Source organism: Mastomys coucha, unplaced genomic scaffold (assembly GCF_008632895.1).
Source record: "Mastomys coucha isolate ucsf_1 unplaced genomic scaffold, UCSF_Mcou_1 pScaffold4, whole genome shotgun sequence".
Classification (NCBI taxonomy): Eukaryota; Metazoa; Chordata; class Mammalia; order Rodentia; family Muridae; genus Mastomys; species Mastomys coucha.
This window is the reverse complement of record NW_022196910.1, coordinates 20466980-20482358: the sequence shown is the minus strand read 5'-3', so window position 1 is coordinate 20482358 and position 15379 is coordinate 20466980. Positions and strand designations below refer to the sequence as shown.

Sequence of the window (15379 nt, the reverse complement as noted above, 5' to 3'; positions counted from 1 at the left end):
GCAGGCACTCTATTGGTTATCAATATAGAGCCAGTCTGTTTGACTCCACACAGTTGCCAGGGTTACCTGATCTCTATAAATAAAGTTGTGCTGGGCCGCCTTAGAGAACATCATAAAGTGAAAGCCAGAGATAAACTGGTTTAAGGCCATAGGAGTGTTGGCATTTCTCAAGATTTCTCACCAAAGGAGAAAGGAGCTTTTATCTGACTCACAACATCAGAGTGTCAGGATGTAACCAGGGGGCCTTTGCCAAGGGTCCTGTGTGCTTTGATGGACTAACAGATGCCCTTGCTGTGTGTGTTACAGTTGGCTGATGGCTTCTAAAATCTGGATAGATAAATTCTTTGGGAAAGGCTTCTTCAAGTTTAAGGACAGACTTTACAGTTTCCTTACATTCCAATATGTGTGTTTGCAAGGGAAGTGCGAGTCCCAGACATAGCTGTGGCCTGGCTCTGACCCCCACCCTGCACCTTAGCTTGTTATTCAGCCCCTCGTTTATATTGTTTATGTCTACAAAGTGCACAATTAAAAAGGGTTAGCTTTTTGTTTAATGTAATATTAAATATTACTATGTTAGTAATGCTGTACCTAAAATGAGTATGAGCCTGTGAGGTTTATCTTAGAAGCTGGTTAATTTTTTTTAATTAAAAATTTAAAATGAAAATAAAATTATATCATTTTCCTTAATTTCTTTCTTAATTCCATCCTCTCCAAAAATATGTCCCCCTTCCCCTGCTATACATATCCTATTAAATCCTTTTACTGTTATTTATTTGTATGTGGTTTCAAGACTGACCTCTTAGTATTGGATAACTAATTAGGGGGACTCTTCCCTGGGAAGACTGTTTCATTCATTCTCAGTATTCCTCACTCACCTGTCGTTCTTTGTCTATGGGTGAAGGCCTGTGGGCTTTCCCCCTCCCATGGCAGCATGTCTGTTGGTCTTGTTCTTGCTCTGGTTCTGTCAGGCAGCCTGTTCTGGTGTCATGGGTGTCACCTCCCTGTCATTTCTAGGGATACAGTTTCACCGAAGGACTTCCTGGCCCTCTGATCCCTACCATCTCTCTGCTCCTCTCTTCCTCAGTGTTCTTGAGTCCCTTGGGTACAGGGGTTGTGTTGTAGATGTTTCCATTCAGCAACCCCCCAGCCAGCTTTTTTCTAAATTTTGACAAATTTGCATTTTTATGTAATGGTCTCTGTCTTTCTATGAGGGATGGGAGCTGTACTCCTGGGTATGAGCAGAACACAGTTGGGGATTATGCTGACTCAGTAAAGTGACAATAGTAGGGGCTCCCCTAAGGTCCATGACTCACCACCATTGGGGATTTGACCAGGTTTCCAGTATCAGGCAGGCAGGATTTTGATTTCCCTCTTGTGGAGCCGGCCTTAAGTCCAACGGAGCTGTTGGTAACTGCCAAGCTATAAATGTCACTGTTCTACCCTTCAGTACCCTCCCACTGTGCCACATTGGTAATTGTTGTAGCTTGTGAATGTCATAACTAGGCAGGAATATTAGTTGTTTTTCTCCCTTGGAAGCTTGCATATCACCTTTCAGTATGATTGCAGCTAGTTCTCAGGGAGAAAGAGAACTATATTAATTTTAACAGTGGTTTTACAAAGTATATTAGAGATAGTCAAACTCCCAATAGCTTCATTCATCTTTGAAAATTGGATACCTTATAATATTAATAATCAAATTGGAAATTTTCCTTGATAGTATGCATTAAAATGATTTCATAATGTTTTGTCTTCAACTAATGGTTAAACATTAAAATAATCAAAGAAATATATTCCAAATATAAAATTTGGTTTTATCAATATATCTTCTTACCTAGCATGTTGCATACTGTTCATATGAGTTACATGAGAGACCCTGGCTTAGAATCTCCTCTGACTGGTTTAGGCTTCAATTTACCATCTCCACTATAGTCAAATACCATAGTGTTTTGACTTAAATAGACATGACTTGGAATCTTTTTATTCCATCATTAACTACATAAACTCATATAGATTAATTGTTTAAACCTTCATTTGTGAAATAACAAACCTTTGTTCTAAGAGTATATTAGGTGAGGATTAAATGAGATGCTGTTCACACAGAATTTACCAGCAGCACATAACACAGGCCTCACCAAATAATAACACAATGATATTTGGTTTGAAAACAGTAAGTGTACTACTAAAATGGAACTTATAAAGCCCACCTGGAATGAGAACACCATTAGCAACCTATGATGATGATAATATTAATAAGCACTGTTTTCTGTGATGTGCACTACACAGAGCACACACAACGCCCTTCAGGAAGTGGCACACGTGCCTGTCTTTGCTTGCTCATTGGTGCAGGTGAGATACTGTGGCTCTTTATTTCCTTTCTCAGAGTCTGCTACGTACTATGCTCCCACATCCCAAAGCCGAACGTAGCTATGCTCAGTATGAAATCACTCAGCTCCTCCCTGGTATCGAGCTCTTCTCGGACAAATTCAGGGCTGACATCTGCAGTGTGATTGCAAGCCTGTACTACATCATCCGAGAGCTGCACTATGCTAAGTACAATCTCATAGTAAGTAAAGACCAACAGCTCTCTTTTATGATATTAGGATCAGAAATAACCTATGTGTAATGATGGGATAATGTTTTGATTATACATTTTTCATAATGTCTTCTGATCATATTTTTCAGTTTTCATGTTTTTTTTTTTTTAATGACTCAGTGAGTTTCATTAGGGTTGCTTAGCAACAGGAACAGCGGTGAGAGGTTACAGGACCTGGGAACCTTAGCAGTATCTACACCACTGAAGAAAATGTCCCCACCCTACTCCAACCATCATTTGATCCTTAGAGCCTGTGAATTCTCAGGCAGAAGTGGGGCCTCGTGACTCTCTTCTCTTACCATGATGGGATGTTGCTGGGTTCAATCACGTGCAGGTTTTATACAAGTAATCATAACTGCTGTGTGACAGGGATGCCATGGCCACCTCATGCCTAGACAGCATTCCATAACACTCTCCTCCATCCTCTGACTCTTACATTCTTTCTATCTCTCCTCTATAGCGTTCTCTCAACTCTGCAGCTGATACAGATGTTCCATCTATGCCTAAGCATTAAACTGTCATTTATTCTCAAGACTTAGACCAGTTGTGTCTCTGCTCCCTGCAAAGAGAAGATTCTCTGAGCAAAGTTGACAGCAGCACTCATGTAGAAAGGATAAATGTAATTTAGAAGGCAACTAGGTGGGTGCACCATGGCCATTTACTAAAACAACAGTAGCATCCCCACTGAGGTCTTTTTACCCACAGGCTTTTTACCAGGCTTTGAGTACCAGATGTGAAGTCTTCCCAGTATAGCAGGTCTCAATTCGGATGAGAAAGTGGTTGGTCAGCCCTGTAACAGACTTGCTGTGACCACACCACCAGATATCCCACTTATGGTAGGTCAGTAGTGTAGCATACAGTCTATAGCTGAGTAAAGCTATGGTTCACAGTTCAACCCCTGCCACTGGCCTAGCAACTTCTGGCACTATAAGGGCTAACCAGCAAAGAGGAAGTTCCCATTTTACTCCCAGCTTGATTTCAGCTTGTGTGCTGTGACCACAGCATATGGTATCTTAACCAATAGGGCCTCACCATCTAGTTGGTGAGCAACCCACTGTAGTGGAAATTACCTGCTTTGTTTTGGGGGGCCTTGGGTGCCCTCTGTACACTTGCAGGGAGCCAGCGTTCCCTCAGCACTAGGATTTCCATTGAGACCCTATGATAAGTGGGACAGCTTTATCTGCCCACATAGGCTGCCTCCATTACAACTCTTCAAGTATTATTTTTAATTAGTTTACCAAGTGTCCTGTTTTCTTAAATTTTTTTACACAATCTGTTTTATTTGAGCTTCCTCCTCACATCCCCAGTGTCCCTGTTCTACTTCCTGCTTTAAACCTTTCCACCCCGCACCTCCTCACTCTGACTTTCATACACGCTGTGTTCTGCTACTTCCACCTCACTTACAAAGCCTCTTAGTTTACTGTGATACATTTCCTAACTTACCTTCTACTTTGCATGTTTTGCTAATGTGTGCCTGGTTACAACTTGTAAAATCATACTTACTTCAGATTCTTACCTGTACTTCCAAGGCTGTATTTCCATAGTCCTGTTTGTGTCTCGTGTCTGGTTTTTGTGTTCTTTTGTGTTCTCTTCACTCTTCTTTCCCTCAGGACATTTGGTGCAAGCCACTTGAACACATCATTGATGTCAAACAGGAATTGAGGGCATTTAAGACTTACAGGGTTTATGTGTAGTTCTTGTCAATAGCCAAACTTTGAGTTAAGTTTATCTTTACCATGCCTTATGTCTTCTTTGTCATAGATTCATCTAAGAACAACAAATCTTAACTGGGAAATAAAAGGCAGATAAGTTTCAATGTCTCCAGAACCCCCAATGTCCAAATATAGCTCATTTTTCCCTTTGGGGGAAAGAAATCAAAGTATACATTACAAACCTGAAGTTGACTGCACTTAAAAATAAATTAATATGCTCTAGATACTGGCCAGGTTTTATTTTGTCTCTCTCATCTTTCCTTGATTTTATTGCTTCTGTCCATTTTTAAAATATCTACCCCCTCTCACATTTGCTTCTGGTAAAAATTCCTCCTCTTTTTCTGGTTCTTCACACAACTTTTATATCTACTTTCATATCTATGCCTATATGTCTGTTCATCTGTCTGTCTATCTGTCTGTTTCTATCTGTTCATCTATTTCTATATATATAGATAAAGAGAGATATGGTATACTTGTTCTTTTGAATTCAACTCCCTTCTTTATATTAAAAATACTTACTGCCATGGATATAAATTGTTAAATTATAAAGCCCTGTGAACAAGTGAAGAGGGTTGTAAGTGCTTTCAACACTGGGAAGATTTGGCAAGGACTTGTTTACTTAAGAATAAAACCAAACAATGATACTCTGTTTCCTGTAGTGTAGTTCACATCTGGATTGGGATATGCTTCCATCCCCTGAGGAACCCCCAGCTGACTCCCCATGTTCATATACAACACATATCATGGTGCTAAAAAGAAATGAGACTCTTTCCCTCTACAGCTTCAGAAATTGAGAATGTTTTTCCTGAATAATTGAGCAATAGGCAGCAATAAAATAGTGTGTTTTTATTTCTCATTAAAGAAAAGAAACTAAATCTCAAAGGTAATTGCTCTTGGTGTTTTGTGCTGCATTAATTGTAGAAAAGGTTTTGTTTCACATTTGCAGTGCATAATTGTAGAAAAGTGTATTATGTTCAAAGTCATTTAAAACTAATTCCAATCTTTTACAAAAGTGATTACTGGTTGTATCTTCTAACTGACCCACCATTAGATGTTCCCCAACCAGACAGAAGCAGTAAGCAATTTCTGTTTCATGTTACATTGACTGTGAGAAAAAGCCTCTTGGAAAATGAGACTTCTGTAAAATTCAAACTTTGCTCTGAGACAATAATTTGACTCATCCAGGTCTGCTGGTTTTGGCCAATAATCCCAGCTACGCATGAGGCTGAGACTATAGGGTCCCAAGTTCAAGGCCTGCCTCAGATTTTAGGCAACTTAAACACTAGTCCGGCCAGCTTAGTAAGATTCATCTCAAAATAAAAAGTCAAAGTCAAAGATGTCAGGAGACATAATAGAGTGGTTGAGTTCTTTCCTAACACGAACAAGGGCCTTGGCTCACTCCTCAATCTAGAGAAGGTAAAATAAATATGGAATCCTACCCTTTGGCTTGCCAGGTGATGCTGCAGGAAGGAAGCTTCTGGTCTGAGTTGGGATCAGGAGCTGTTCCAATATCCAGGCCAAAACATTCCCTGCTCTGATGGATCAACTGAAATACTGGTCGTCTGTGGCCATTCACATATCCAGAAGGCTGCAAGAAGGACTGGGCTGTGGGTTTAACTTTAAGACAATGAACTATTAAGTGAAGGGAGAGCTTGGGTTTAGTCAGTATAATCTGTGCTCTGTAGAGGCTGGGACCAGGCAGAGTTTTTGTTCTCACTCAACAATGCCCATCTAATAGATGAGGCACATTACATTTTTGCCATGGGAAGGTGATGATCGAAGACATTACAGGTAACGCTACATAGATAAGTAAGAGCTATGGAGGGGGCATGAATGTAGATCCTTTGCCTTACGTTCTAAATTTTTGAATATCATGTTTTCTAGTCCTCACACATTTACATTGTTATTACTTTTAAAATAAGAGAATTAATTGTACTTGAATTTCTCTGTACTTAGAGATGTGCCCCTTACTTTGTGGTTACAAATGACTTGGCCTTGGGACTCTCTGGTAGCATCTTCATTGTCAGCTTGATGGGGTTGAGACCCACCATGAAAACAAGCCTCTAGGAATGTCTGTGAGAGACTTTCTAGATGAAGTTAACTGAAATAGAGATACTCTCCTGAAATCGGGGTGGTGCCATTCCACGGACTGGGGTCCTGAACTAAATGAAAAGGAGAAAGAGGAGTGGGTTTGGCCTAATACTGCTTGTATTTTAATGTTAATTTGGGTCCCCCAAAACTATTTACAGGTAAGGCACTGAGGAACCCTGCCCCCAGTTAATTCTGATTGGTAAAATAAAGATACCAGCAGCCAATAGTTAGAAAGAAGAGGCATAGGCAGGGTTTAGGTGTCCTGGGCTTGGGATCATGAGGAAGGAGGAGAGAGCCACCCGCCATGCCTTAAAAAGTCTGAAGGGGGAGACAAGAGTGGCCATGGGGGACAGAAGCAAGGAGAGAGCCCTGGGCTGTGTGCCAAGAGAACCCAGAGGGCTGACTAATTGGAGTTAAGAACAGCCAAGATGGAACACAGAAGTTAGAAAATAGTAACTCAGATTTATTGATGGGAACATGGATTCTAACAACATGGAGGTTAGGCAATTGCCCAGTTATCAAGATAGTTAAGGTATATTAAAATATAATGGCTGTATGTGTCTTTCATCTGGAACATACATGGTCAAAGGCGGGAAAGAACCTGCACTGGGATTTATTAAAATACTCATACTACAAGAAAGCAAGCTGAGAGTCAACATTTATCTTTCTGTCTCCCTGACTGAGGCTGTAATGTAGACCAGCAGCCTCATGCTCCTGCAGCTACATCCCTCTGTACCAGGACAGCCTGGACCCCCCAGACTATGAGCTACAGTAAACCTTTCCTTCCCTCAGCTGCTCATCTCCGGTATTTTACTGCACTAATAAGAAAGTAACTACTATAGCTAGGCAGACCATTTCATTTTGCTAATGTGGAAATGTGATATTTGTGTAGCAAATCCTACTGTTAACATTTGGCAAAAATGGGTTACTGGTCTATTAAGTGGATACGTTATATCTTAAAACAAAGAATGTTTTTTTCCTGGTAGGTTCTGCCTCTTCTTGCACTGTACCAATATTTTGTGTCTGTCATCTGCCAAGACATAGTCAGAAATCTAGAAGCAAGAATCCTCAAGGTATGTTACAGACTTTTAATACTTTTGACATGCTTTATCTTTTAAGAGTAGTGTTTTGCCATCATTTGATTCTAATACTTGCTAATAAGCTGTTAAGAACATGGTATCATATTGATACAAAAATAATGTAGTTCAGGCAACTGGGAAGATGGCCCAGCAGCTAAAAGTACTTACCACTCTTCCAGAGACCCCAAGTTCATTTCCTAGGACACAGTTTGGGCAGCTCGTAACTACCTGTAGTTCCAGTTTCAGAGGCTCAGTGATGTCCTCCCCTGGCATCTGTGGGCACAATATGCACATATTTTTGTTGCTACTGTATTACTGTAATTTTGCTACCATTATGAATGGTGATATAAACATCTGGGTTTTCTGATGGCCTTTGGCATCTGTGACAGGGTTGTTCCACCTGCCAAGGGGTGCCACAACCCACAGGTTGAGAATCTCTTAGACGGTGTTGTGCTTGGGTCACAGTAAAATAAGGAACATCTCTACTTGGGAACAAGATTTACCCAGCACAAGACAATCTGGAAGTTCCTGTTGAGAGACTGGCTTCCTGGTGTTGAACAGTGTTTTGGTTTCTGAAACACTATTCCTAAGGGCTTCTGTGTACATCACGGTATAAGCGATGTTTCTAGGTTCTGGTAATTGATTTAACAAGAGCAGACAGTCACTTCTGTAACCCAGTCTACTTTAGAGATTCATGTGCTCTTGGCCTGACCTCCACATAGAACAGGAGCCCTAAGGATCTTGAGAATGCTTGCCTTCTTCCCTAGTGGCCCATGCTGGGTGTTTGCCCGTTGGTTTAGCTTATTTCTGTACATGGGCCATTTCAATCATTTCAATGCCCTGCTGTTTTGTCTCTTGCTCTGTACCTTCTGAGTACTAATGTGGAATTCAACCCTAGCTGTGCCCCAGACCACACTGACATGTAAGCACAGACCATATTAACCCAGGCCTTTCTCCTGCTGTAGTTTGCTTTAATAAACACTATGGAAAATGGAGAAATTTAAGGAAGAAAAGCAATTAAAATAAAATATTCTTGATCTTAAACTATATCTCGACCATCATTTCACATATTTCCACTCATGCTGTGATACAATAAGCTTTTTCTGACAAATATTTTATAAAGAGATCACTTAAAAAGAGTTGATTTAGGGTCAGGAGAGTTGGCTCAATGGTTAAGAGCTCCAACTTCTCTTCTGGAGCTCTAGTTCCAGTGGATCTAATGTCCTTCTCTTCTGGCTGCCTCAGGTACCAGGCATGCATGTAGCACACACACACATGCATACAAACATACACACACACACACACACACACACACACACACACACATACTCACTCGCTTACATTCACACACATCATACACATTTACATACACTCACACTCAAATACACCCCACACTCACACATTCACACACATACACATACTCATAGATGCACACACACTCACAGCACTCACACTCATCCACACACTCAGAATTCACACACACACACATGTATACACACACATATATATCACTCATACGCATAAAATAATAGAATGAACCTTTAAAAAAGCAGATCTACTCTTCCTCCTGCTTCTCTACTTTGCCTCTTGCCCTGTTATTCCTCCTCTGTCCCCCTCCCTTCCCCCTCTCTTCATGTGGTCATGGCTGGCCCCTACTTCTCTACTCTCCTCCTCTCTGCCTTTCTCTCCTCTGCTACCCTCTTAACTCCCCTCCTCATGCCCTAAATAAACTCTATTCTATACTAAAAAAAAAAAAAAAAAAAAAAAAAAAAAAAAAAAAAAAAAAAAAAAAAAAAAAAAGCAGATCTATGTTTTGCGATTTTCATCCCTGATGTAAACAGCCCCAATGCAGTTGTCCTCAGGCTTCCCACAAACCATCCCTAGAGAGGCTGACAGGACAAGAGGTGCATGCCAGCTCTTGTGGCTGGAAAAGATGAGGCTCGAGAACAGCACTGCAGGACCTGACCCCAGCTCACCTCCACACAGTGCTCTGGGACAGTGCTCCAGCATACCACCTTCCTTCTCCTTTGGAGACTCTCTGCTTTCCTCTCTCAAATCCTTCCTGGTTTTCAATGAAGAGAAATTGGACTTCCCTGTCACCTGCATCTCCTTCTAGAACTTTGGGCCCTTGGTGAATAGTACATTGCTTTCTATTTCTAAACAGAGAAATCTTTAAGGACTTCATAAATATTCATGTGGACACTGAAAGTGTCTGGTTTTCCATCTGTGAGATACTGACTCATGGATTATCTTGCCTTAGCACTTTAATAGCACATTAAAAAAAAAAAACTCAACCTCCCTCTCTCTCTAAGACTGCAATATTCTTGAGGCTAGGATCTGTATATTGTTTATTTCCTGAATTTCCTGACCTGTCTTGGATAATAGGTTCACGTACTTGGTGTTCATTGGTTGATCTTTAGATTGAACTTTAAATTTGTAGATATTTATCAAGTACTAACTGTCTATGTGTGTGTTCACTGCCACTCACCTTAAAACAATCAACAAATATTTCATTTCAAAGTAAGATTTAGGGCTGGTTGAGATGGCTCATCAGGGTAAAGGCACTTGCCACCAAGCCTGACATGAGTTTGAGCCCTAGAACACACATGGTAGAGAAACTGACTCCCTCAATTTGTCCTGACTTTCATACATGTTCAGTGGTAGCCCCCTAATAAATAAATAATATTTTGAAAAGACTTACCGAATACCTCTTATTTAAAAGCAGCATGTTAGAAACTTGAGTCCAAGACGTGTAACCCACAGTTTTTGATCATAAGGACATGAAGACTGGGCAGAGGGATGGGGCACACCATAAGCTGCTAACATATGTACCTGTCACTTGGTTATTTGCATGTGAATGTGATGAGACTTGTTCCTAAAGTTTGAACAAGAAACAAATGGCTCTTGTCCAAAGGTTTCACTAAATAGGCAAAATTTAGGCTTGAAAGCAAGATAGCTTAGTCAGTGGGAAAGAGAGTGACCTTGGAAAGATACAGAAATGAGAAAATGTTGAGTTGTTTCAGGGACAGAGTGCTTTTGTGCTACTGGAATGGAAGTTCTGAGCAGGGAGACTGCAGGTGATAACAGGAGAAGTGTCAGAGAGCTATGCTGGGTAGCTGTTGTCTTTCCAGGTTGTACATGACCATGGTTGTCTTGGATCACAGTAGAAGACCCTCAAGAACCAAGAATGGGCCTATTAACATTCTCTCACTGGAGGAAGGCAGAGAGGTTCTCGGGGCTCAGAGCTTCATAAGACAATTTCTTCTTTCCCCTCCCCGCCCCCCCACCCCCCACCGAGATAGAAACAGTTACCTGGTTGGAACTTTTGATAGAGTAGCTTTTTGTGAGTTGTCTATGCTGCAGGTGGATTCTTCAGTAGTGTAACTGCCCATGGGTTGCCCAGAGTACTTTCTGGTGTTACCTTTGAGTCTCCTTTGAGTCTTCCACGAGCCTATACGTAACCTCAGAAACCTCATAGTTCACCCACATTAGACCAAGGCAGAATTCTGTCTTTGGACTTTGGTCATGATTTTGTCACACAGTGGCTATGAAGCCAGTGAGGAGCTATGCCCTATGTTTGAGGCTTTGGCTAGGAGGGGCATTCACTATAGAATGCTGGTCAGGAGAATGATACCACTAGGGGTAGTGTCTGCTAACACTGTCAGGAGCAATGTGAAACAGACACAAGAGCTTATTGGCACGGTAGGATTGAAAACAAATGCAAGGCAAAAGATAAATCCCACAGAGGAAGGAGTGGCAGCCTGTGTGAAGGGAACCTGTGTGACCTTCCTGAAGCAACTGGGGTGTCAGTGAGTGAAAGAGAAACCCCAGACTTGGGAAACTCCTAGTAATGATGCTCCTGACTAGCCAGGCTGTGATAGATAGATAGATCTTGTGGTGAGGTTTCTAGGGTGCAGTAGAGACTTCCAGGGAATGTTGGAAGACCTCTTTATGATCTGCTGCCCTGCTTCACTGTAGACCTGCTAGCCCCATCAAAGATTTATTTTCAACATTTCAAAAGTTCCCAGGAAGGGTATGATTGCTTCAGAATGTATATCAAGGTTTGATTGATGTCCAGTTATCAACATCCTCTGGCTAGTTTCCACAGAGCAGGTCACTGTTACTCCAACTGCTTAAATGGATATGATGAAATAAGTCAGAGTTAGGCTTGGCTGATGTTGTTTTGGTCCAGTGGTCTGACCACATAAAGGTCTGCAGAAGTATTTCCTTATAGCGGTCAATGAAAGTAATGGCGACCCGGGGTCCAGAAGAGTCCATCTGTCTCCCTAAGTGCTGGCTTTGATATCTGATGACTGCAGAGATGGCATGGGGGTTGGGCAGACACTGCCATCTCTTCAGCACCAGCTGCAGTGTGCAGCTCAACAGACAAATGGCTTTCTCTTTCCAATTAAGAACAGCTTCGTGGTCTTTTGTGTTTTATTTTCATGTTAGTTTACCAAACTATTTCTCCTAACTTGCCTTTTGTATTTCCTTAAAGTGTTTTTTATTTTTTCCACTTTTGAAGTTCCTAAACCAAGTACAGAAAAGAGAATAGAGAATAAGGTGTATTGGCTGAAGATAAATTGATTTGTCTTTTTCTATGTGGTGTGTGTGTGTGTGTGTTCATCTAATTTTGTGCTTTATTCTCTGTATCCATTCATTTGTACCTCTCAAAGTCTTTATAACTTTTTTTTCCTTTGCTGAACTTGGAGCATTGACTACAGTAGCATGAACTTCGCCTCTGAGATGCACCCTCAGCTCATGAGTTTTGACACAGTCTTACTCTGACAGAGGCTGGCTTTATATTCTTAATAGAGGCCTGGCTTGAAACTCACTGATCTTCAAAAGCACTGGGATTTCAAGCATTCCCCATCCCACCCTTCACACCTATCGCATACATCACACCCGTCACACATAGTACACACAACACACATAGCACACATAACATACATATCACACACATCACATTCATCATACCCATCAACACATATCAACACCTATCACCCACACTAATACCTATCACATGCTTACTACCCATTACACACATACCCATCACACCCATCACACCCATCACACTCATCACACATATCATATCCATCACACCCATCACATACATTATATCTATCACACACATCACACCCATCACACGCATCACACACATCACACATATCATATCCATCACACCCATCACATCCATCACACCCATCACACACATCACACCTATCACACCCATCACACACATCACACCTATCACACCCATCACACGCATCACACACATCACACCCATCACACGCATCACACACATCACACCCATCATGAATATCACATACAGCACTCTTTTTCATACTGCAAAAAGAGCTCTCTACTATGGTCTAAAGTCTCTGTGCATTTGGTCACCATGTGTGCCCACTTCCTCTCTCTCCCTTGTCTCCAGCAGCACAAGACCTATGACCTCTGTGCTCAGGGGCCTCTCGAAGGGTTCTTCCTCCATGAAGTTTTCTGTTGAAAGCAGAATTTTGTCAACACCCCTAAGCCTTCTTGTCCTGTGTGAGAGCTCCATGTGTCACTTACATTTGGTTAACTATGACTCTCAGGGGACCATCAACCTTCACATGGCCATGCTATCCAAGGGATGATCAACAAACATGCTGAATGCCAACTTCCCTTCCTTTAACTTCCTGACTTAGTCCAACTGAATTTGTATTTAAAACAAACCTTGCAGAATGTATAGCCACCAACTGGTTAAAACCGTTAAGCATATGGCTTTAAAACTGACACTGTTAATTATAGATAAGAAAATTAATAGCTGTCTCAATGTTGACACACTGTGCTTTTGTCTGACTTTCCTTAGAGGGTTCAAGAACATCAGGCATATTTTTACTTTGCTTTTCCCCGGTTTCCCATGGGAACCATGGGAACAAAGAGATGAGTTCAATTAATTTTTTTTAAAACTTCTCCATGGCTGTTATATTTTTGTGTCTGTCTCTGATGAAGTAAGGGACAGCTGAGGAGAGCTTGTTACTCCGAATGGCCCTGCCATTCGTTGTTAGTTCTGTGGTCCTCTGCACACTTAAACAGGCATTTTCACAAGCACATGAGTCCAAACTCACCGAGCAGTGAACGTTGATTAGTTACACACAACCATCATTAAGTAGGTATTTTGGAGCTTAGAAACTGATGAGTTTTCTCTAAAACTTGTATTTTATAAGTAAAAGGAACTAACTTAAAATCTCTTTTCCTCCTTTTATAGATCGAAATCCTTATAGATTTAGGCTTCTTTTCTGAAGCCTTTTATGAACTATCCCAGATTTATCATGGAAAAAACATGCCATGTTCCATACCTGCTGGCTATAAAGCAACAGTGAAAGCTGTTAAGGTAACCTCCAGATTTGATTGAATGCCTTTTTTTTTCTTTTAAAGAAGTTGCATTCTTCAAACCTAGGGAACATTCCCACAGAAGTGTTCACAAGTCTCCAGTGCTCCAGATCTGTTGTTAAGGCTGGCTCCAGAGAAATAGAGTTTTATTTATCTGGAGTAGAAATGTGCTGGGAGGGTAATACTAAAGAGGATTACTGTGACGGAATTCCAGCTCAGGTGTACCATATGTCATTTTTTATTATAGCTATCATGGTGGCCTCTTTAGGTATAGCCTCCAACATGGTCTAGATTTGTGGGCCTAGTCTTACTACTTTTTTTTAATGTTGTTCATCAAAGTGTCCTGTTGGCATATCTTATTTGGATGTTTTTAGTTTATACATCTCCTCCTCCTCTTCCTCATGGACCCAGGGCCTTGTGAGCGTGAGCCAAGCACTGCCTCTTGGTTATATCTCCTGCCCTTTTTAGATTTCTCATGATTTCTCTAAGGGAAGAACCGTCTTCACTTTGCCTAATCTATTTTGATTTTAGCAGATAGTTTTACCTGACTTGCTTAATTTGTATTTGTAAACTGGGTAATTGAAGCATCCTTGAAAACAAGTGCTGGAGTTTACAGTGAGAACATAAATTAAATTGGAGTGAGTGATTATTTTCTTCTGCTTTGGCTTTCCTGGTGATCTGGGACTTGCTGGGTGACCTTGCTTGAGGCAGATGCTGATTGGAATTTTGATTTCATTATAAGTAGTAATTTCATCACCCCAGCATATCTACTTAGAATAGAAAACTAGCAATAAAGCAAGTTTGTTTTCTAAAGAAAGAGGGAAACACACATGGAGTCAAATGGGAGCGGAGGTGGGGAGGATTTGGAAGGGCATGGGGGAGGGGAAGCCATGTTCAGAGTATATTATATGTAAAAAAAAATTATGTACAAAAGCACTTAAAATCAGTCAAACATTAAAAAAATAAGAAGCCTACTGAGAGCTTGGAAGATGGTTCAGAGTGTGTGTGTGTGTGTGTGGGGTGCGAATGCTTGTTCTGCAGTATGAGTGCCTGAGTTCAAATCCCTACACCAACATAACCTGGGCATTGCTGCACATGTTTGCATCCCCAGCCTTGGACCCCCAAGAGCTTGTTAGCCAGCCAGTTTAACAGAAATCCTCCAGTTTTGGTAAGAGGCCCTGTCTCAAGGAAATACATTGATAGAGGAAGGTCACCTGACATCCTGCTCTGTCCTCCACATGTACATATAGAAACACATTCTCTTGTACATACATGTATGTATAACATATAACATACACACACACACACACACACACACACACACACACACACAGCAAGTCACTCTCTGGGGAGATGGTTTGTGTAAGCATGAGACCTACAGACACAAGATGGAAGTTGAACTGAAATTTAGAGGCCTTAAAAGAATCAACAAGATGAACTTAAGTTTTGACAGTCACCCACAGAAGCAGGCATGGTTTATTCTTTTAGTATAATTCTCTTGAAGGTATCTTCTCACACTCCATATGACC

The 15379-nt window shown here is 41.1% G+C and overlaps 1 protein-coding gene across 8 annotated transcripts in view; it reads left to right on the top strand.

Moving 5' to 3' along the window:
- Window positions 1–15379, top strand: part of Cfap54 (cilia and flagella associated protein 54) — a 302779-nt gene that overhangs the window by 156537 nt on the left and 130863 nt on the right. For 7 of the 8 annotated variants that reach the window (XR_004112709.1, XM_031349079.1, XM_031349081.1 and 4 more), the window contains 3 exons: window positions 2381–2563; window positions 7383–7469; window positions 13726–13851. Coding sequence is in view for 7 of the 8 variants with exons in the window: in XM_031349079.1 (XP_031204939.1) it covers window positions 2381–2563; window positions 7383–7469; window positions 13726–13851 (396 nt within the window). In the remaining variant the exon portion in view is untranslated. The remainder of the gene's footprint in view (window positions 1–2380; window positions 2564–7382; window positions 7470–13725; window positions 13852–15379) is intronic. The other variant, XM_031349082.1, reaches the window with a different exon arrangement.